Source organism: Mustela nigripes, chromosome 4 (genome assembly GCF_022355385.1).
Source record: "Mustela nigripes isolate SB6536 chromosome 4, MUSNIG.SB6536, whole genome shotgun sequence".
NCBI classification, from domain to species: Eukaryota; Metazoa; Chordata; class Mammalia; order Carnivora; family Mustelidae; genus Mustela; species Mustela nigripes.
In genome coordinates, this window is record NC_081560.1 from 11,098,749 (window position 1) to 11,122,283 (window position 23,535).

The 23,535-nt window shown below is 42.5% G+C and overlaps 1 protein-coding gene across 1 annotated transcript; it reads right to left on the reverse strand.

Moving 5' to 3' along the window:
* Positions 1 to 1,705: 1,705 nt before the first annotated feature.
* TAS2R60 (taste 2 receptor member 60) lies at positions 1,706 to 8,196 on the reverse strand. Its single transcript, XM_059395980.1, is given in 6 exon segments — positions 1,706 to 1,917; positions 1,920 to 1,974; positions 1,977 to 2,079; positions 2,081 to 2,268; positions 2,270 to 2,501; positions 7,991 to 8,196. Coding segments are annotated over 6 exon segments (996 nt in total).
* Positions 8,197 to 23,535: the final 15,339 nt, after the last annotated feature.

A 23,535-nucleotide genomic window follows, 5' to 3' on the forward strand; every position in this document is an offset into this window, starting at 1 on the left:
AGTGCAGCATCACAGGACCTTCAGGAAGATCCATGGATGGGCAATTATGAGTGGTGCTCATTTTCCTTTTTTTTAAATCTTCTATCAAGATCAGGTTGTACTTTTGCAAAAGTATCATTTATCAGTTTTTTTTTTTTAAAGAAATCACTTGTTATCATGAAAAGCAAATACTACAGAGACATAAGAAGATGAGGGCTAGCTCAGTTGGAAAAGCTTGCAACTCTTGATCTTGGGGTTGCAAGTTTGAGCCCCACACTGGGTGTAGAATATTGCTGAAATAAATAAATAAACTTAAAAAGAAGATGAGGGCTGAGGATAACATTACATTTAAGAATTAGGAACTCCTATGTGTCCTTTAAAAACACTTTTTTTTTTTTTTTTTTTTTTTTTTTTTTTTAGAAAAAAAGGGAGCAGAGAGGATTGTAAGGCAGCATGGGGTGGTGGGTGATTCTCAGCACGTGACTAGCAGAATGGCTACTTGAGGGGGTAAAAGAATTGGGGGGATTTTTTTTTTCAGGAAAAAAGATAAGAGGCACATTTGTTGAGGAAAGTAAGGACAGTGAAGAGGGAAAGTTTGAAGATTCGCAAAGAAGTGGGAATCCTTGACAGAGCAGGGCATAGGAAAGAAGCAAAGAGAGCCATGAAAAGCCAACAGCCAGTCTTCTAGAAAACCTATCTTCTAATGAAAAAGTGGAGATGAGTCGTAGAGGTTTTAATGCAAATAGAGAGAAGTTTAGGGACCTCAGTTTGAATTATTCAAAAGGTAACTGAGTTTAAGGAAGGTTTGAGATTTATGGAAGGCAGAAAAGCAGGCTGCACCCTTCACCAAACCAAAATCAAGTCTTTCTTCTTAAATCTTATCAGATAGATATAGCTAAACTTCCCCAAATCAAAAATTTCAGTAGGTCTCAGTCTCAGCATAAAAGAAGTCACTTATGGGTTCATCGACCTTAATAGTCACAGAACAGACTAACAGAGTAGGCTATGGCAGAGAACATAAGCAATATATAAATCAGAAATCCCTAGCTTTCATAGGGATTTCCAAAGGTCATCTGCAAATATACAAATCCCAGATAACACACACTGCCACACAAGTGCACAAATGGACCATGGTCTGTGAGAAGAGTTCAGACACCAGGAACTCGTGCACAGGAGAGAGGGGGGCTTCCCTGCACCAGACGGGGGGAAAACAAGGACGTGATAAAAAGAAAAGGGAGAGGGGAGGGCAGGACAGGGAGCGGAAGGGAGAGGGGAGGGCAGGACAGGGAGCGGAAGGGAGAGAAGGGGAGGGCAGGACAGGGAGCGGAAGGGGGAGAGAAGGGGAGGCAAGGAAAAAGAAAAAGGAAAGGCGGCTTATAGCATGGAGCCAGAGGAAAATCGAGGCTCCAAATATCTTCTCCAGTCTACTCAACAGATAAAAATTGAACTATGTGTCAGGATCCTTGCATCCAGTTTCCAGAAGGATAATTTTAAACTCCAAGAGATCCATCACAGGGAAAATAAAAGTTTCCTGATTCTTTGGCCCCATCAAGTCCCACAGGGAACCTAGCTGCATTAGCTACACACTTGCTGAGTGTAAATCGGTGATGCAAGCCCATTATTTCAGGACCTTCGATCTCACCCTGAAATCCTGTTTCACTGAAGTTATTCTCCTCGTCATTAAATAGAGCAGAGAGGAAAAGAGCATTAAAAGTGGCAAAAATATTTAAAGAAGCCACGTCGCATTGTACCATCCCCTCTGCAGTAGAGTCTCTGAGGTTTTTCCATTAATTGCCACTCCATTAAATGCCCAGCACCATGCACAGCATCCCCCCTCCAGCACACCTCTCAGCCTAGGGCTGCTCAAGAGCAGTCATGGGTGGACAGCTGTGCACAGATAAATCACTGTTTGCCATATCCAATGCCTAAATTCCAAGAAGGAAAAACACCTGCAGCACTGAGCACCAGTGACAGAAAATAGGAGGTGAAGAGCATATAGAGAAGGAGATAAGAACCAGAAGAACCCTGATGTGCGCCTGGGCACTGGGGTCACGAAAGCCGCAATGGAGAGCAGGGCCTTCATTATGTCTTTCCAGAGAGCAAAACCATGCCAATGAGAAAGACAAGAGTAAAGATTGTTCAGGTAACAAGGTTTAAAGAGAACAGGGATTTCTCATATGATCTTATAGTATTCCTAGTGGCATTCCAAGATTGCAACCCTCTCCTTAAAAAGTAGTGATATAAGCTTTGGTTGTCTATGAAAATAGGATGGTGCTCAATATGGAGACCTCACAGAACTGAGCAGCATCTACGGAACCAATCCAGACACCTTCTGTTTTAGCTACAGGAAGATGGGGAGGGTGAAGGTTGTGGTCTTCACGCAACAGAAAGCACTGAGCTAGATGAAGAAGCATAAGGTGGCGGTGTTCAGGAAGGCCAGGTACTGCAATACAGAGTTGTATGGGAAGGCCAATGGATTCTGGAAAATATAAATGCTCTTCCCCATCACCACTCTGTTGCCACTGCCAACAGAGGCAAGAGTCCCCCACACAAGAGTCCCCCAGGCTAATTTAGCACAAGGTTAACAATGTTCTCTGTAACAACCACTCCATGCTCAATGTTACAGTGATGAACACTGCTTACTGCTGTCACCAGGAACAAAAAATAAAATAAAATGATAGCCAGGGTGATGGCTCTCTTATCGGCCAGTCACTGGAGGTTCTGGAACCATGTCATCTCCATTCATCTCTCCTGTGGACAAGATGGATCCCTCCAGACTTCAAGGTCTATTCCTTTTGGGTGGCTCTGGAAGGTCCTGCCTGATGTTTGCCCCTCTTGCTGCCGTCAGGTGTAAAGGACGGAGTAGAGGACACGGGCTATCTCCTGAGGGTAAAGAGGTTTCTTCTTCTCAGAATAGATGCAAATATTTCTAAGGCTCAGTTTCAAAAATCTCCCTGCCTATCCCTGAATTTGTGTGCCCTTCCTCTGCCCACTCTCTGTCCATGTCAACATTGGTGTGAATAATATGCCAGGCAGGCACTTGCATTTAGCATCCCTTACACAGAGGTTCTACTTCTCTGAGCTGACACCCACATCACTGCACACCTGCTGGCAGCTCTGTGAGGAAATCCTCTATCAAGGGTCAGAGCTCACATTCATTGGTTGATAGTTTGTTCCAGGCATTGTTCTAAGTGTTCTCCACTGTGTTAGTTCTCAGCATGACCTTATGAAATAGGTGTTTTTGGAAAAGTGAGCTAAACCTCTACTAAAGAGGTTAGTTTACTCCAGCTCCCTTCTCCTCTCTAAGAGTCTCAGCTAAGGTCATAGTTAAATGGAGGGAAGACCAAGACCCAAACTGATTTCAGAACCAGAGATCCCTGCCATAGTTAGCAACACATCCTTTACTCTGGTCTCCTTCATCCCTAGCTGAAGACAGAGACCAGGTTTTGAATCTTGTCACAATCACAATCTATTGATCTTCAGGCTAGTCATTTAACCTTTCTGAAAGCTTATTTCTTCACATATAAAATATATGGATCACAAATACATGTGAATATATATCTATACTATCTGCATAAGTATAAGAAAGAATTAAGGTAACGATGACAACTGTTATTATAATAACTACCTTCCTCCTGTGGGGGGACAAATAGTCCAAGGAGAACTCAGGAGAGCATCAGAGATGCAGTAGAGGTCAGAGCACCAAATCTTGGACTATCTACATTAACCAGAGGGAGGCAAAGTAAGCAAAGGTTCTATTTTTCATAGGAATGCTGCTCAAAGAGTAAAAAAAAAAAAAAAATCAGCAAGTAAGGTGAGTACTTACTTACCCAGGTGAGTGATAAGCAGATTAATGTGTCTATAGGCACATTAAGGCACATTAATTATTTACAGACAAACAGAAATTATTCTGGTTTTATTATATTATTTTACTATTATAATTATATAACATATATTACATAATATATATTATATAAATAAATTATATAATATAAAAGTATATTTTATTCTAATAATATAATAGTATTATTAATTAATTACAAGAAAACAGAAATTATTCTGGATCATATATGACAATACTGAAGGCTCAAGATAAAGTAACTTGAGAGTAAGGGAATATTTTATAGTACATTCCTGTTCTGGCCAACACTATATCCTACCAGTTCCATGCATACAACATCATCAAGAGAGAACAGAATGCAGAAACACAGCATCTCTTTCCACTTCCCAGTCCACTGGGACAAAGTTCCAGGCAGAATTGTTCTTCCAACACAGAGCCCTTGCTATGATGAATACTGCATTCCTGAAGACAGGAGAGATGAACTAAGGTGTTTTTTCACCTTGCCTTTCAGTGAAGATGCAAATCCTCAGTAGATAGAGTTTCTAACTGCTCTCTTTATTGACCTTGCTTCTCTGGCTGACATTTGGCCATTTCCTACTGGACCTTGGAGTAGGAATCCAATGGGGCAAACTTTGAACTCCTAAGTTCTAGAGTTTGGCCAGCCAGAGACCTCTCAGTATGGAAGCTCATCCTTCCCATCCACTTCCTACATCTTTGATGGCTTGTATAATTGGAAAGATATGTGCTACCCTAACCTTCAATGCACTCAACAATAATTTATGAGGCATCTCCCATGTCATAAGGACCCTGTGAAAGACACTGGGGATTCAACAGTGAACTAGGTACCTGCCCTCAAAGTGTTTTCATGCACCAATCATAAACTACAACATTACCTAGCCACAAACTTTGTGCAGATTAAGTTAATCCAAACAGGTAAATAACCATTTGTATTTAAATATGCAGTATGTTTTATAGTGATTCTTTTGTTTGTGCTTATTTGTTCACTGCCTTTTACTTCCTCATATCCAGATTTATCTCAGGTGGAAGCCAAAACTGAGAATTTTGAATTTTCACAGCTGGTCTTTATATGTGTAATGGTGGGGATGCTACAGTTAGGAATCCAGAGTAGATTCTCTACATGGGAAATACATACCTCAAGGACTCTCTCTGAGAGGGATAAAGTAGGAGGATTCCCAGGCTGCAGTTGGAAATGTTATATTTCCATTCCTACCAAGAATTCCAAGAAGAGCTCAGTGGGAGAAGCAGCAGCAAAGCCTTCACTGGGGTACAAGAAAGATGCTGTCTTGTATGTTGTAAGGAAGGAGACATGGGTCATTGAAGGAAATGGAAATGCCATTATGTTTAGGCAATAACCAGACAAGTTTGGGTACAGCAAAGGAAATGGTGGCTTATCAGGCTAGGAAGAGTACACAGAAGGCCTAGAAAGCCAAGATGAGATACCGGGTTATGTTTTTGGTCAAGATGGAGTCATCAAGTGTTTGAGGGCTCTTATGAGCTAAAACCTAGGAAAAAGTGGTTAATAACATCAACCAATCAAGAAGTCCTGAGATAAGCCCACTAGACGTGGCATAACTGAAAGGGTTGTGAACAGGATGCAGGACATAAAAGTCGCATCACCATCCTCTCTCCACCCAAGACATTCAGTACAGTTCTGGAACTCTACTGTTTCAGGGAACAGTAGACACGGAAAGGCAGTCTTCCAGGTGCTTCCAGCTGAGAGGTCTGTGGAGACAGATACTGCTGATGCTCTTGCCTTCACTGCTCCCACCCAACCCTTTTCTAGTCTTTTGGTCTGCATGTGTTTTTTAAAATTGATTCCATCAGCAGGGGCACCTGGGTAGTTCAGTGGGTTTAGCATCTACTTTTAGCTCAGGTCATGATCCTAGGGTCCTGGGATCAAGTCCCACATCAGACTCCCTGCTCCGCGGGGAGCCTGCTTCTCCCTTTCCTCCCCACTCCTCCCTGATCATGCTCACTCATCTCCCTCGTGCTCTCTGTCACTATCTTCATATCTCTCTCTCTCTCTCTCTCTCTCTCTCTCTCAAATAAACAAATCTTTAAAAAAAATTCTAGGAGCACCTAGATGGCTCAGTAGGTTAAAGCCTCTGCCTTCAGTTTAGATCATGAACTCAGGGTCCTGGGATCAAGCCCCACATTGGGCTCTCTACTAAGCAGAGAGCCTGCTTCCCCTTCTCTCTCTGCCTGCCTCTCCGCCTACTTGTGATCTCTGTCTGTCAAATAAATAAATAAAATTTTAAGAAAAAAAAAATTCCATCAGCAAAAAAAACAAAAAATTCATGAGCATGCATCCAACCATATGCATATTTACTTAACATATTGTTTAACATGCATGTGTACTTTACTAATACATTCTGTACATCATAAAATATACACCAGGGGCGCCTGGGTGGCTCAGTGGGTTAAAGCCTCTGCTTTCGGCTCAGGTCATGATCCCAGGGTCCTGAGATCGAGCCCCACATCGGGCTCTCTGCTCAGCAGGGAGCCTGCTTCCTCCTCTCTCTCTGCCTCTCTGCTTACTTGTGATCTCTGTCTGTCAAGTAAATAAATAAAATCTTTAAAAAAAAATATATATATATATATATACACCAAAAAAAAGGAACTAAAAGGATGAGATAAAAATAAGTGGAAATTGGAGTTGCCACACTTTTCTTTCCACATTCAGTGGATCATTACGCACACAATTCTGGGATGCCAACACCCCAATTTGGAGACTACCATCGTAAGCAATGGCATTCAGGATCCACCTTTTGGGTAAGCAGACAGGAAGGGCAGGATTATCAAAATTAAGAACAACAGCAAACATATTTTGTATTCCTTCTCTATCTTCTGTTGGCCAAAACCTAAAATTATTTCCACATCACACAATTCCTTTGAATTCAACATACAGCAAACAAACAAATCATGGGCAGAGCCTAGAGTGGTGGAAAACTCCTATACAACCTCAGCCTTCCATAGGATCAAACTGAAAAGACTCCATGTGCGTGAAATCAGTCATAAGCTGGGCACCAAAGAAGGGAAGGGACAAGACTGGCAGACAGAAGAAAGAAGTAATTTCCAGATGGGCCAAATGACCACAGGCTAGAGTGAAGAAGATATGGAGATGTGGGGAGATGGAAAGAATCTTTCCTGGACTGGAGTGGAGAGACCACTGACAGGAGAGCAGTTGTGTGTGGGATGGTGGGACAATCTATGCCACCATTAAAAAAATACTTCAGGTTGACCTCAAAGATAACTGACAGCCATTACAGGTCTCCATAAAGTGGTCAGACCCAAAGGATGTTTCGAGAACTCTCATATAGAGGGTGTGAAAGGTCTATTAGACAATGAGGCCATCATCCCAGCCCAGAGTGGTTTGGGACCCACACTGGGTACTAGGAGCAGTGGAGGGGATGGCAGGAACAGAGAAGGGTGCAAAAAGAATTGATAGGGCATGGAAGAAGTATAAAAGAAAGAGGGAAATGAAAAGAACAGTACCCAAAAGAACAGTACCCAAACTTTACAGGTTCTCACCACTCATGGGCTTGTCCACACATAATGATTACTGACACTGTTAACTTGAGACGGACCAGCCTTTGTCCAGAGCTTTCCAAAGCATGGTCTTCAGGACTTTTCGCAGCTTGGGGCTGCTTAGCACCAGGATGCTGGAGTGCAAACAGATGCTTGCATAGGTCACCACTTCCCAGGACCAGTACCAGTGACCCAGGACCAGTATCAGTGAAGACTGATTTTCATAGCAACAACAATCAGAGACAGGAAATATGATATATAAAAGACAAGGAAGAAAACAAGTGACTTTCGGGGCCATGGTGTGAGCCTGGGTACTAGGATCACATGCTCCCAGTCTACATTCCCTCATCCTCCCCAAGTGCTGGTACAGTGAGAACATGAACAAGAGCATGGACACCAAGAATAGGAAGAATGGGATCAACCATGTGAGCACTGTATGAGGTAGAACAAGAGACCAATAGAAGGGCTGTACTGTCAGCCAGGGTGCTATTTCCTTGGGAACTCTGGGGGGTAAGCATCTGCATAAAAATTCTCATTCCAGTGGCTGATGAGATGACTCTCAGGCCAGCTAATACCAGAGAGCCCAGCAGCAGCCTGGGCATTGACGGAGAAATCCTTCACTTCAGGCAGAAGAAGACAGGGTAGGAGAAGAGAGTGATCTTCACACAGTAGAAGACGGCAAGCCACACAGTGAGCCAGGAAGTGAGAGTATTGATGAAGTTCCAGGGGATCTGGTAATAGTCTATTTCAGAGAAGGTCAAGAGGTTATTCAAGATGGCTACCCCATACAGGCAGAACTGGGAGGCAGCCAGGGAGGCCACAATCATGTCACCTGCAGGCAGCACCCACATCACACTCACTCCATGCCCAGCACAATAACCATGAAGCCATTCTGCAACATCGCAATCATCAACTCCAGGAAGAAGAGGACCATGAAGATCAATGCAGGTGAGGAGGACATCATCTCCGGGAGGCTCTGCTCACACTGGGACACTGGGATACATCCACAAGGAAAAGTGGCCTCTCTGGCTAGGCCACTCTGTTGAGACCAGAGATCCAAAAAGCTCTCTCCCTGGATTCATACAAAAGCCCAGCTACTAGTAAATACCTCCAGTCCCGCAGAATTTGAAAAGAAGATCCCTGTGATCTCTCTTGGCATGCAAATCACTCCCAGCTCAATGATCCACTGTCTATATTTGCCTATCCTGTTGCCTGCTTCTTCTTTTTTTTTTTTTTAATTTTTTCAATTTATTTATTTTCAGAAAAATAGTAGTATTTTTTCACCACACCCAGTGCTCCATGCAATCTGTGCCCTCTATAATACCCACCACCTGGTACCCCATCCTCCCACACCCCCACCACTTCTAACCCCTCAGATTGTTTTTCAGAGTCCATAGTCTCTCATGAATCACCTCCCCTTCCAATTTACCCCAACTCCCTTCTCCTCTCTAACACCCCTTGTCCTCCATGATATTTGTTATGCTCCACCTGCTTCTTACCAGAGCCAGGGAAAGGGAAATGTTAACAGAAGAGAGGCTGCATGAGTGATTGAAAATACTCATATTTTGTACTTTATTTATTAACCATACTATTTTTTTTCCTGACTTTTCTTTAAAAGATGTCCTTATCCTTGTTTGGCTCCCCTAGCCCCAAACCTTCCTGGATCCTTCATGTCCCAGTTTAATATTTTATTCACTAGTCTGTACACATTACAATAAGGCCCATCTCTTGAATGGGTAAAGTAAAAAGTCATCCATATGCACAAGCACCAGGAAAAGGCTCATTTTCTCCTCCACTGACTGCTCATGCTGCCTAAAATGTCACTGGCAGGCTCCATATTGAAATTTGAGGAGTCTCCAGTTAAAATGTGAATTTCCCTAATGTTAACATCAAATCTGTTAGCCATTAATGCCTTAACTTCAGTGTGCTTAGCAAACAGAAATTACTCCCTTCCCAAGAAGGCTCTGAGGAAATGAGAGTAGGTAAGTCATGAGAAGGGAAAAACAGAGAAGGGAAACTGGGAGACCAGATCCAGAGTGGGCATACAACTGAAGCCAGGGAACCAAAAACTGGGATGACAAGAGGAGCTCTGAGCAAGCCCATGGGGTGGGGGTGGCACAATAAGAGAATAGCAACCAACCTGTTAGAACACCTTGCCGTTGAAAGGGGAAAGAAAGAGGAAGGTAGAAGGAAGCAGAAGTGCGGGAAGAAAAACAGGGAAGGGAGTCTCCTCTTCCACTATCAAAGATCCTGGAGTCACAGTCCTCCCCAAAGCCACTCACAAATAAAGGCTTCTCTCGGGGCACCTGGGTGGCTCAGTGGTTTAGGCTGCTGCCTTTGGCTCGGGTCATGATCTCAGGGTCCTGGGATCGAGCCCCGCATCGGGCTTCCTGCTCCGCAGGAAGCTTGCTTCCCTCTCTCTCTCTCTCTGCCTGCCTCTCTGCCTGCTTGTGATCTCTGTCTGTAAAATAAATAAATAAAATCTTTAAAAAAAAAAGCGGTGGCGCCTGGGTGGCTCAGTGGGTTAAGCCACTGCCTTCGGCTCAGGTCATGATCTCAGGGTCCTGGGATCAAGCCCCGCGTAGGGCTCTCTGCTCAGCAGGGAGCCTGCTTCCTCCTCTCTCTCTGCCTGCCTCTCTGCCTGCTTGTGATCTCTCTCTGTCAAATAAATAAATAAAATCTTTAAAAAAAAAAAAAGTTACAGAGCAATACATTCTTTAAAAAAATTAAAAAATAAAAAAAAAATAAAGGCTTCTCTCCCACTCAGTATGGTCTCACTCAAAACTCCACAGTGAGAGGTCTATTGTGAATGGTGAAAGAGAATAAAAACAAGAATAAACATTTATAGAAACCTCAGGAAAAAGAGTTTGTTTGTTTTTAAAGATTTTATTTGACAGAGAGAGAGACAGCAAGAGAGGGAATACAAAGCAGCAAGAGTTGGAGATGGAGAGGCAGGATTCCTGCTGGGCAGGAAGCCCGATGTGGGGCTCAATCCCAGGGCCTGAGCTGAAGGCAGATGGTCAACAACTGAGCCTCCCAGGTGCCCCAGGAAAAAGTGGTTTTGGTTACCTCTCAAATATGACATTTGGTTGAAGAACTGCTTCAGTTTTCTCAAAAGATCACCAAAGAGCAAATAACCCACTCTGATCATTGGTTTAAAACTCAGCTTCCGTGACTTGATTTAGTTCTTCCCATGTTTTCCCCTGCCTTCTCCTTGAAGATAGCAGCAGTAAGTGGCTCCTGCAAGTTTCACAATATTTTGGCTCTTCTTGTAATCCTTTTGGTGAAAGGCCAGTTTCATGATGTCATCAAGAAGCAAGTTGAGGCCATGGCACACACGCCCTGTTGCCATCACATGTAACCAAGTATCCCCCGTGTGCTCAAAGGCAACCTCGTGACTTACACGGTCATCAAAGCAAATACTTTGCTGGAAATGGTTTTCCCGGGACTCTTCCTTTTCTATGGTTGATAGCTCTTCAAGTGTTTTCTTTTGTTTCCACACTCCTCCGTAAGCAGGTTGAAAGAGTACTCTTCCATGGGCACCAGTTCATCCATCTCTCAGTGCGTCACTAGATGTGAGCCTTAGAGAGGTCCCATGCCCTATGCATAATCTGCCTCCAAAAGAGGCCATAAACAGGACAACCCATTTCATTGTTTTTGAGACTCCTTCCAATATACACCACCAATCTAAATACCATGTGTTTCTCACCAGTTTGGGGCATGTTTCTGTTTTCTAAAGGTGTCTCATGGTTGAAAATAAAACGGATAAATCCTTTTGTAGCATAATTGTCAAAAAAATTTTTAGCATGATGCCTGAGTCGCCTGTGAAATTTTGCTGGTGTCAACACATAACAGCAGAAGGTCAGATTCAAGTGGATAATTCTGAAGAGACCTACCTGCACTCCCTTCATTTTGACTCTCTACACTAGAAAAGGACTTTTTTGGCTTCTGTTCACGAGGGAGTTTCTTTTATTTTTCTCTTATTACATTAGAAAACACACTGGGTCACTTTAGTGACATGTAAAAATACATATTTCATTTAACAGTAAATCCTTGTGTCCATTCCCAATTGGACCTATGAGTGACCTGCAGTGTACAAATACTTCCACATTCTTCCATGGTTTCATCAGGTAATTGATGGTCTGTGCCAGGGAGAGGTGGAGGAGGAAGGAAATAACAATGTTTTTAAAGGCTACACTGGGCATAAACATGAAGCTAAATTATGCACTAATTTAATAAGATTTCCTGGCAGAATTAATTCAAAATATTCTTCTGGCCCTACAGACCTTCTCTCATCATATATTCACGTAAATAATTTTTAATAAAACACTGAATTTATTAGAAATCCAGTATAAAATAGGGGCACCTGGGTGGCTCAGTGGGTTAAAGCCTCTGACTTCAGCTCAGGTCATGATCCCAGGGTCCTGGGATGAGCCCGCATGCATCGGGCTCTCTGCTCAGCAGGGAGCCTATTTCCTCCTCTCTCTGCCTGCCTCTCCACCTACTTGTGATCTCTGTCAATAAATAAAATCTTAAAAAAAAAAAAAAGAATTCCAGTATAAAATAGAATTGTAGCTTTCTAAAAGTAAACTTGAGTTTACAATATCCTTGTTTTTCAAAATGTATAAGCATAGTTAAATATTGCCTAATATTCAGGTAGATTGATGTATTTTCCTTTTAGCTAAAGAAAATAGCATTTTAAGGTTATTTTTGCAATGATAAAATTTGTTTGCAAGGAGGTCCAGAGTCTAATTTTATTCTAATTCCAAAACTTTTAGATTAGTTTTTTTTTTCTCTGACTTGGACCATCTGAGCAATGGAGAGCAATAAAACTAATTTTTAAAGGAATAAATCAATGCTCCTTCCATAATGCCATAAACTTTACTCAAATGTCTAACATTTGGTAGAAGGATAAATCATGTTCAACTCCTAAATCAGCAGTTTACAAACCATGCCTTAAAGGAAGTTCTCATGGTAGAGATGGCACGAGATGAGAACTGAAGAAGGGCAACCACGGGCACCCACTTCCTTTTCAAACAGAGCAGCTTTGGGGTGCCTGGGTGGCTCAGTCAGTTAGCCTCTGACTCGATTTCAGCTCAGGTCATGATCTCAGGGTCATGGACAGAGTCTGCTTGTCCCTCCCCCACCTTGTGCATGCAGGCTTGCTCTTTCTCTCACTCTCTCTCTCTCAAATAAATAAATAAATCTTAAAAAGCAAAACAGAGTAGCTTTGCTCATATCTAGTTTATATACATATATATATACATACATATACATATACATATACATATATTTGTGTATATATACATATACATATACATATACATATACATATATTTTCAGTTAAAGACAGGACTGTACCACAAAAAGCAAATTTGGAGCTGATGTCCCAAATCGAAAGTCAAAGAGGGAAAGAGATTGAATCCCTACATATTCTTTCACCCTCTCCCCAAAACTCTTCTAAAATGACTATACAGAGATTTTTAGAAATTATTTTTCAAGCCTTCAATCTACAATAACAGAATGAGGGAAAGAAAAAAAAAATTAGGGGGAAGCTGGAAAGTAGATGGACAAGTAGCCAAAAACATAGCTGATCTGAGAAAACTAAAGCCTATGCAAGCAGAAGGAAAAGTCAAGAACTAACCTGACTTTTACTCAGGATTTTCAGTACCAGGCACCTCTGGAGAAAAGTTGCTAAACATTGGTTATAAGTCAGTTTAAGATTCAGATTCCTAGATCACTTCCTCCCTTTTGTATAACTAGGCAACCACTCTTTCTCAGCCTTAGGGAAAGACTGGAGGTTATTCCCTGGAGATGATAAAACAGGGTCTCTGAGCTGGGTGAACACCAAACACATCTGAGGTAAGGGTACACTGAAAATGACAAATTAAGTAAATTAATATCTTTCCCTCACTTGGGTTCCAAGAACACTGGCACCCAGGCCTTCAGCTTCCAGGCATGAAATGAGTGTAGACTTTTCAAAGAATCCAAGCTTTCCAAGAAAAAGATGTAAAGACACTATCAGAGATTCCTCAGATAATTAGCCCTGCCAGCATTCTACAGGGAAGCCTGGGGTCAACAATCTCATTCACAAGTTCACAGCTTCCAGTCAGTCCTCCATCCCTTATTCAACACAAGCAGAAAACAAGGAGTTTGGAGTATCTGAGAAAAGGTGGAAGATAAAATGAAAACAAAGCAAAAAAAGAGCTACTTGTGGGAAATTCATCAATGCAAGGAGAAAAAAAACTTTTCTCACCAAAATTGACATTCTCAGAGAGTTCACAGTATCCAAAACAACCAAATAAAATAATAAGATTTTATTAAAAGAAAACATTCAAAACTTTAAAAAATTTCACTCAAATTAAAAACAGGATTAGCTAAAATTAAAAACTCAATATAAGAGACAGAAGATAAAACTTATGAAGTATTTCAAAAAGGAGAGCCAAAAAACTCCACAAAACCATAGGTAGAAAACAACAACACTAATCCAGGATATCGAATATCCAACTAAAAAGATTCTAAAAGGAGAAAAATAATAAATGAAGGGGGAAATCCCACCAACAAAATAACTGAAGAACTAAAAGACATAATTTTTTCTTTTAAAAGGGCCTTCCAAGTATCTGGGCCATCATAAAGTTTCAGAATATTGAGCATAAATTGAGGATCCCACAAGCTTCTCAAGAGGACAAGAAGTGAAGAGGATACTATATTCAAAATATTAATAATTTGAGTATTTTTTAGACTTTTTAAAGGTAATTTTAGAAGCTAAAAAGACACTGCAACAATCATCTCTGATCTAGAATTTTCTATCTGGGTACTCAAGTTCAAGGGCAAAATAGTCTTTTCAGACAATCTTAGTCTCAAAACAGCTTACTTTCTATCTAATCTTTCTCTTTTTTCTTAAGAAAAAAAATTAGAAAAGACAACAAGGAGAGAGCTAGAAGCAAATGTAACCAAATTATTCCTCCTTGGTTTTTGTAAATAGCAGTGCTTCCTAGAAGCATGGATTCATTTTCCTCTTGCAATTAAGTATTGGACTGCTATCCTCCATAAACAGGAATTATAATGATCTAATATTACTCATAATCTTATTAAAATCTTCCAAGTATGTGTTTCTCATAATCATTTGGAGGAAGAAAGGGCAGAAGTCAATATATGAGTCATGTTTCTAGAATGGCTTAATCATTCTGCTAAAAAAAATCATAATCTAAGATTTTCCATTGTTGAAATGGTGATTGTTCTCCTAACTTTTTTTTCTCTTCACACCCCTCCATCTTGTCCCTCCTGGGATCCTCAAACAGCCCCCATCCACCATTCATCATACACCTCTCTGGAGGCATAGGGGGTGAAGGAAGCATGAGACAGGAGGGAGTGCTGGTGATAGCATATTATGGAACACTTCCTAGGATGAGGCCAAAATGTGCTGACCATGCTTAATGGTGTGACAGTCCTGGGAACTGGGGGATAAAATAAAGGGGCAAAAGAAGAACACAGCATCCACTGTTTTCCCACCATGATGTGGGAGCTTAAGTGTCTCCTCTTAAACTCAATAAAGGAGTTTAAAAATGCATTCCCAATCATCCAGTGACTCCTAACAAGCCCCTCAGAGAGCTCCCATCATTTTGTCTGCATGTGCAGAAATGAAAGCAATAGAGGGACTTCAGTGGGCTGCAGTGGTCAAGTTTCCAACTGGGTAACCCAAGGGAAGAATTGCAGAATGGCTGCAGGAACACTGGGTGAGGGAGTGTGAATGCAGTAGGGACTGGGTACTGGGCTCCCAGGTAGGTAGCTTGGTAGACTCGTTCATTTTCCCCCATCAGACCATAGTAATAAAAGTCAGAGGAGAGTTTTGTTTGTTTGTTTGTTTGTTTTTTAATCACAAGGCATTAAGTAGGGAGCTCTAGGAAAGAAATACAATCTCAAATCGAACCAACATTCACTGAAAACCTAATTGTGCCTGGCATTTTGCTAAGCACATTTGCATACATCATTTTCTCATTTAATCTTATTCCTGCCATATGTGCTCCAGATTTCACTCTTTAGTACTAGATACACTGTCTATACCTCTGTGCTTTTCCTCAGGAAAGTACAATGAAGCTGTTGCCACTCTGCCTTTGCCCTGAACGGAAGACTGGGATGCCACATGCCACATGTGACCCAGCACCTGGTGGGACCAAAAGAAACCAGCTTTATCTCCTTGCTGCTTCTCAGTAACCGAGTCTCAAATTTCGGAACCAAGATTGCTGTTTGGAGTAATGAACAAGTGTCTTCTTATATTCCTGTTTCTCCTCTTCCCCATAGTCTTTCTTATCTACCACTAGGGGACAATGCGTAAAGACACCCAAGCAGACAAACATTAGAGAATCTGAGAAAATATCATGACATTCCCAAGAAAGCTATAAAAACACGATTTTTGTCGTAACATTCTATGAATTCATATTCATTTAGAGCTGGTTTGTTGTAAAGGGCATATGATGTAGATTTGGAAGCCCTGGGGTTGGGTTTTATTTCTGTCACTTTTTCAACCTATAACCTATGATTATAGGTCTTTTCCACCTGGGTGTGTACGACTGCGGTCATAAATACTTGCAACTCTGTGAACGTTAGATGAGGCAATATATATAAAAATATTTGTGTCCATGGCTAAGCTCTATATAATACTGATTGAGAAAAAGAGCAACAGCCCAGGAAAGATAATGGAGACAAAGCAAAAGAAACACAAAGCAAACTCCTTGCTATCAGTCTATTGGTTTCCTTTTCTGAAGGGAAACTTATTCCCATGACATTCCTGCTCCAGAGTCTTTTCCTCGTTTACAAAAAATTGCCTTTTCTATTCCTTACTTATGAACAAATCTCAACTCTTTTCATGGCTTCTCTGTAATTTTTTGGAATCCTGCTTCTTTTTCTTAGGATATAAAGCAGTAGTACCTGCTGCATCTGAAGCTTTTGAAAGGGGTCTTGCTCGTGGAAAGGGCACCAAAACTCAGACTAAATGTCCTTCAAATTTCCTGCCAGCCTGAGAGCCCACATCTCTAACCCTTCTTTCTTGTTCCCAGTCACTCTTTGGGAACCTCTATCTCTTTTTTCTCATCAGTCTCTTTGGGAACAAGTCCAACTTCACTAGCTCTCCAAGAAACACCTTCAAGGTACTCTTAATTTTCAACATGCACAATGAAGATACTTCATTATTTAAAAAAATCAACCTAATAGTTTCTGATATTTTACTCCTATTCTGAACTTGACATTTTGGCAAGTAGTGGCATCCCCACCAGCAGGACGTCCCACCAGAGATCATATCTTACAGTAGAAATTGTAAGGTACATTATAGCAGAGGAGTCACACTCACTGAGGACAACCTCTGTGGAAGAGGAAGGCGGGCTCTTTGATATCATGAATGTGCCACCTACCTTAGATGGACAGGTAAGAATGACCCACCTCAGAGGAGGGCTGCATTCCCAGAGACAGAAAGGAGGGCATGACTCTGAGCTTTCCGTGAATCGAAACCTGCTCTGACCCAGATCTGGAAAACACCTGGAAAAAAGAAGAAATTTGGAACAGAAATAGGCATCATCTAGAGAAGCCCTGCTTCATGCCCCTGATGACATGTGAGAGTACCTTGGTTGAAATGACTTGAGGATTTATCTTTCCCTGAAGAACTGTTCTGACATGTGCATAAGGAGGCATATATAAGGATATTCTTTGCTACTCTGTTTATAATAGCCAAAATCCAGAGGGGAACAAAGCATAAATACCCTCAGATCAGCGGTTCTTAATGAGGACAGTGTAACCCTCTCTGAAAGATACTTAGAAAATTTATGTGGGTATTTAGATTTGTACCATCTTTGGGGTTACTATGGGCATTTATTGGTGGGAGGCCATGATCTATCCTGCACGGTGAAGAATTTTCCCAGCCAGCAAGAACTTTGGGTGTCCTGCCAGATAGCCCTGTAGGTAAAGAACATCTGAGCCAAAAAGTAATTTTTGCACAGCTTTAATATGCAATGAGTCTTTTAAGAATGGAACAACCAAATAAACTGACACATCGGAATTTTGTGAAGTTTGAATCTTTGCCACAAGTTGTTCATCATCTCAGAGAAATCCTGAAATCGATAGCAACATCATCCCAAGTATTTAAATCAGCAACAAACACACCTAAATCTGTCTTCATGTGGGGCTGTAGCCATCCCTTAAATCCACACTTGGTGCAGGCATCTGTCTACTTTATGATGTCATATGTGGCAACGTGCATGAGTCATTTATACATCAAAATAACATATTCGCTTATTATAAATTGCTCTTCTTTATATCATTATACTGCACTTAAAGGGATGTATAGATTTTAAGTCATATTTTAAGTAAGCCATTTATGAATTTCATTTCAGGATAATATAGGAGGTATTTCTCAATATTTTATAAGAAAGGGGGCATTGATTCAGATGGAGTATCTTTAATTATACAATGTGATACATTATACTATGGAATAATCTGCAAGAGTTAAAGGATTAGCTAAATCTATATAAACTGATACGGAGAAATATCTAAGACAGTTAAGTGAAGGAAACTATTTCAGGGAAACATATATAGCATATGTAGGTAATACCAATTTATACAAAGATATACACACAAAATCATAAAATCATATATGATGATAAACATGTATAGAGAGAAAAATGCATGGAAGAAACATCTGAAAGTTTACAAAATGAGCCAATAACAAGGGGGTAGAATCAGGAATGGTAGTCAAGGTGGGTTTCCATTTTATTTGTAATGCTTGAGTGTACACAGAGAATGAATGCAGACATCTGCAACATAACTACAAATTGCTAAAATAAAAATTTTGTAAAGAAGTGCCGGGGGAGAAAAGCTCTAGTCATGTTCTCACAGCTGTCACTCCTATGTTCCTTGCCTGAATTTTGGTGTGGCCCTGTGCAGCAGTAGCATCTCCTGCTAGAGGGACCTCCCAGGTGCCAGGGCTCTCTGACCCCCTTCTGCAGTGCACTGACCCCTTCAGCTTTGGTCGGCCATACCTGGATTCCTGCATTCTTCTGCACAAGAGATAGGAAAGCTATGACTTGGGTCTCACCTTTTATTTTTTTTTATTTTTATTTTTTTAAAGATTTTATTTATTTATCAGAGAGAGCGGGGGGGAGAGAGCGAGCACAGGCAGACAGAATGGCAGGCAGAGGCAGAGGGAGAAGCAGGCTCCCAGCTGAGCAAGGAGCCCAATGTGGGACTCGATCCCAGGACGCTGGGATCATGACCCAAGCCGAAGGCAGCCGCTTAACCAACTGAGCCACCCAGGCGTCCCAGGGTCTCACCTTTTAATCAAAGGTTTGCCACTCTAGGGAATGGCACTGCATTATCACCATTAGCCATCAGGAATGTCCTACATCTTCACCCAGTATAGAAAAGCCAATTTCATGCAGCCATTGAGGTAGGACTGAGTCAGACTGGGCTCCCTCCTGCTGCACCAGACCAAGACTGGATTAAGCATTAGGACACCCCAGACACAGAACAAGAAGGGGCAGGAGCATCAGAGGAGGATTGGGAGGAAGTCCTGAGCTTTCTTTCATCACGGCAGGGTAGAGGGCTTGATGCACTCCAAAGAAGCAGGCACTTATCCCACGATCCCACGTGACTGAATCAGAAGGATCTTGTGGTTGGGGGTTATGGTCAGCAAAAACTGCCCCCCTCCAAAGTTCATTGGGCCCACTCTCAATAGTAAGTACAACAAAAAATTCTGGAACTTACCTTCTGATGAGGCACTCAATAGAGCAGTACATTCACATAGCCCAGTTTGGAAGATGTTCTTAACAGAAAAAAAACATTTGTCTATAGTAGTAACAGCTATTTCCCCAGGTTGCAACAGCCTGGGGGTCAAATGACACATCTCAATGGCACTAGGTTCTATGTGCCCTGCCAGTCTGGTCTGTGCATTTCCACTCCCCCTCCCCCCATGGGCCTCCCCGCCCCCACACAGCTGTGCAGGGTTCTGCTCCCGCAGCTGTCAGACTCCCTGCTGTTGCTGTCCATCCTGGCCACTGGTCCGCCTGCCCATGTCCTCATATCACCACCTGTATCCTGCGGCCCCCACACTTAGAGCAGCCGCCCCACCTCCAAGGAACATGTTCTTTCCCTCAACCTCAGAAAGTCAAGCCTTTAAGTTTTCGATTGCACAGAAATTCGTTCCCCTCCAGAGACATGCTTTAGACAGGCAGCTCTGCGCCAGGATGGCCGAAGAAGCCTCCTTGATGACAAGAGCAGTGTGCTGTGACAGCCGACACAAGATCTGGAGACGTGTGCAGAATGAAGCCACCACTACCATTTTCCTACGTGGCAATGTTAACGACCTGTATTCAGATTTAAATACAGTCTTATTTCTTTAGGATTGCCTTATCTCTAGCCTCTTCCATGATTCTGAAATTATGCTGGATTGATTCTGCCCTTGTTTCTGGGACCTAATAGTATTCACAGAATTGAAGATCTTACTAAAAGAGGGGCCTTTAGGAGATCATGTGGTCCCGCCCATTCAGGGAAGATCTTATCACCCCTACTCGAAGCCCCGGAGAGCTCAAAAGACTTGGCAAGGGTGTTCTAGCTAGTAAAGGATGGGGGATCAAAGACAGAAGGAAGCTGTGATTACCCAATTAAATCAGGACATTTTTCACATGATTGCATGTGAGTGTATCCACGGTTCTTGGTGTCAAACTCTCAACTCCCTAAGGACCAAGACTTTCTGGATAATAATTATGCTTGTTCCCCGCTATTCCCACAGACTAGTTACAATTCCATGCTTCCACAAGATTCAGTGATAAACATGACAATAGTCACAGTAATGACAAAATTAATGCCATTTCTGTTAATCTATCGGTTTTCACTTTGGTTCTGAGAATTGCAAAATGACAGCAAGAGGTGTATTTCAAGCTGGAAAATTGATAAAGGAAGAGGGAACCACAACAAATCCTCACCAGGAAATGAAAGACAAGTGAAGAACTGAGTAAACTTGTATCTCTTCCAAACAAATACCACCTTTGGGCAAAAAGCCAGACCCACAGGGAGGACTTTGAAGATCCTGGCACCCAGAGAGAGAGCTGGAGAGCAAAGGCAAGGCTGACAGTGACCTTTATTTTCAGTCAAGCTAGACTGTGGAGAGATATAAAGCAAAACCTACATCACAGGGCAAGAGCACAGAGCAAAACATGGGGCTTAGAAGAGGAGAAGGTAGGAATAGAACACATTAAATAGAGAAAAAGCAAAATATCAGCATAGTTGAAATTTTCAACTGTTTCATTCTCTTACCAAGCAGCAGAGCAAACAAAAAGATTGACCCGATCATGGGGGACTGTCCTTGGCATCCTACACTTCCAAGAAAACCAAGAATCTGAGTCTAAAAGCCCCACATAATGACTTAGTTTCTATGGGGAGAGAGAAGAATGCCACATCCCATGTGGTACTTCACTGCCGATCTTCACAAATGTCCCCTTCAAGTATCCGGGCCATTTTTCATCAACGTTCTACTCTGGAAGGCACCTGCCATGTCATGATTTCTTCTCTTGTTCTCTTTCAGACTAGTTTCTGCCTGTCCTCTCTGGTTCCCTGCCTCTCACCAGCCACTAACAACTCCTTTTCCCAGTCTCCCCAGCCATACACCCCACTCCACCACACAAAATCCTGGTTAACCATTCCAGTTCAAGCTGCAATTCTGCACCCAACTCTGATGGATGGGCTTTTTTCCCCCCAGCACCACAAAAGTCTGTAACAGCTGGGGGGTCTTTCCATTCAATTTTGACACTATCTACCCAGAAATAGTGTCAGATCCCACAGGTTACTCACTCAGTCCCACAAGACTGTCCCCCACTTCAGATGCGAAAGCAAGTCCAAATTTTCACCTGTGCTCCTGACCGACTGGCTGTAAATTAGGAATTATCATGCCCCTCCTCAGAGGGTGCCTCAAAAAACCGAGGAAAAGGGTTTACTTACTAGATTATCAGTTTATTATAAAAGGATATAACTCAGGAACAGCCAGATGGAAGAGATGCATAGGGTAGGATATGTGGGAAGGGGCACAGAGCTTCCATATTGTCTCTGGACTTACCACTTTCTGGCATCTCCACTCATTCACCAACCTGGAAGCTCTCAAAGGCCTTCATTTTAATAAAATAAATTTTATTTATTTTAAATTTTATTTTTAATGGGGGCCTCATTATACAGTCACGATTGAGTGAGTCATGGACCACTGGTGACTGACTCAACCTCCAGCCTCACTCCCCTCGCAGGAGGTCAGGGTGGGACTGAAAGTTCTGACCCTCTTATCAGGGATTCCTTTCATTCCCCTAGCAACAAGCCCTTCCTATGGTGAACTAGGATCTTTCCAAAGTCATTCATTAACATGACAAAAGATACCTTCCCCACTCTCAGCACAGGATATTCTACTGTTTTTAAGAGTTCTGTGCCAGAAAAGGGCCTAAGACCAAATATATATTTCTTACCAGGTATTGAAAGACTCCTCCCCTAGAAGATAGATAGGATAACTAACCGCTTGTTTGCTTTTCTGTAAACCGCTGGCTTTTAGGTATAGACCAGGTTATTAATTAGGTTATTAATTGCTTATTAATCGCTCTTTTGCCCTTCTGTAACCGCTTGGCTTATAGAAATAATAGAGACGCCATGATGGCATTCCTACCTTCCCCCTTCTTGTTCCCCTTTCCCGCCTCTCTCCTCCTGCGCGCAGGCCCTCAGAACCAATCAGCTTGTTCCCCCTTCCCGCCTCTCTCTTCCCGCGCGTGGGTCCTTAGAGCCAATCAGCAAACTCCACGTATGCCTTTTTCAAAAGTTCTAACTGTCAACCAATCAGTTGCGCCCCACCCAAAACTTGTTTGTACCTGTCTATAAAAACCCGGCACCACCCAAGCCGGGTGTGCTCAGCTAGCAGGAGCTGCTGACCACCCGCAGGCGCGCGCTGACCACCCGCAGGCGCCTGCGTAACAATAAAGAACCTCTTGCTGATTGCATCCAGTGGCAGTGTTGGATTCTTGGGTAAGGGGATCCGCGGGTCTTTCAGTATGGCAATATCATACTGATTCATCATCATCTCTAAAGCATTTTCCAGAGACCAGAAATTCCTCCCAGCACACCTACTTCCATAGAAATATGGTTTTCCGAAATAAAAAATATGACTTTCACCAATATGAGTCTACATGAATTGGTGGACTTGCCTCACCTCCCCATCTAACTGGCCAACACACCCTATTACTCCATGAGTAAAATGTCACTCCATATCCCTTCCACTCCCTGCCCAAGTTTGAACTCTTATTATTTCTTACCTGTAGAGGCCACATTTAGGTAACAGGCGTGAGCACTGAAAACCTGACCAAGTGTACAAGGCAAAAGGGATCACAGCGACTCTCAGTTGAATGCAAACAGGCTCATGAAGGGACCCACCTCGAAAGAGCCACCCTAACTGACCAATTACAACCAGGCACCTTTCCTAAGATTACCAAAAAAGAAGAAATTCTATACATCCCCTATACATCTGCCCTATAACTATGGCCCCTCACTACTGCCTCACAGACACAGCCTCTCCATTGGAGTCCTGCCCTCCACTTCCCAGAGGTATTATATTTAGTACTATCTCTTTAGTTCTGCCTTAGATGAATCTTTTACCACCTGTCCCACCGGCTTCCACCTGATCTGTCACCCCACATTTGGGGGCCCCCCATATGATTGGGAGATACACCACATTATCTGGACCATTATCTCTGCTTCCCTCCTCCTCTTGTACCTACAGTCTCTCCTCTGTTGTCCACCAGAGCTCAAACCCTCATCCGATCCTGTGCTCCCATGCTCAAAACTTTTGCTAATTATCATCAAGGCCAATTCTACTCTGCCTTGTAGAGTTTATCTCCCGTCTCTTCCTCTTCACCCCAAGTAAGCCCATCACAACAGGAAGCCTGCCGTTTCCTGATCAAGCCATCTTCCCACTCTAAAGTCAAATGGCGCTGCCTGCTTGGTATAAAACAATGTTTGCTGCACTATGGCTCTCGCCCTCGCGGGAACGTTCCTCCAGAGCACTCTGCTTCAAGCCCTCCCATCTCTCCCAGGGGCCAAGACTGAGACCCCTAACTTGTCCCTGCTCTGCCCCCACCCCACACCAATCTGTTCTCTGC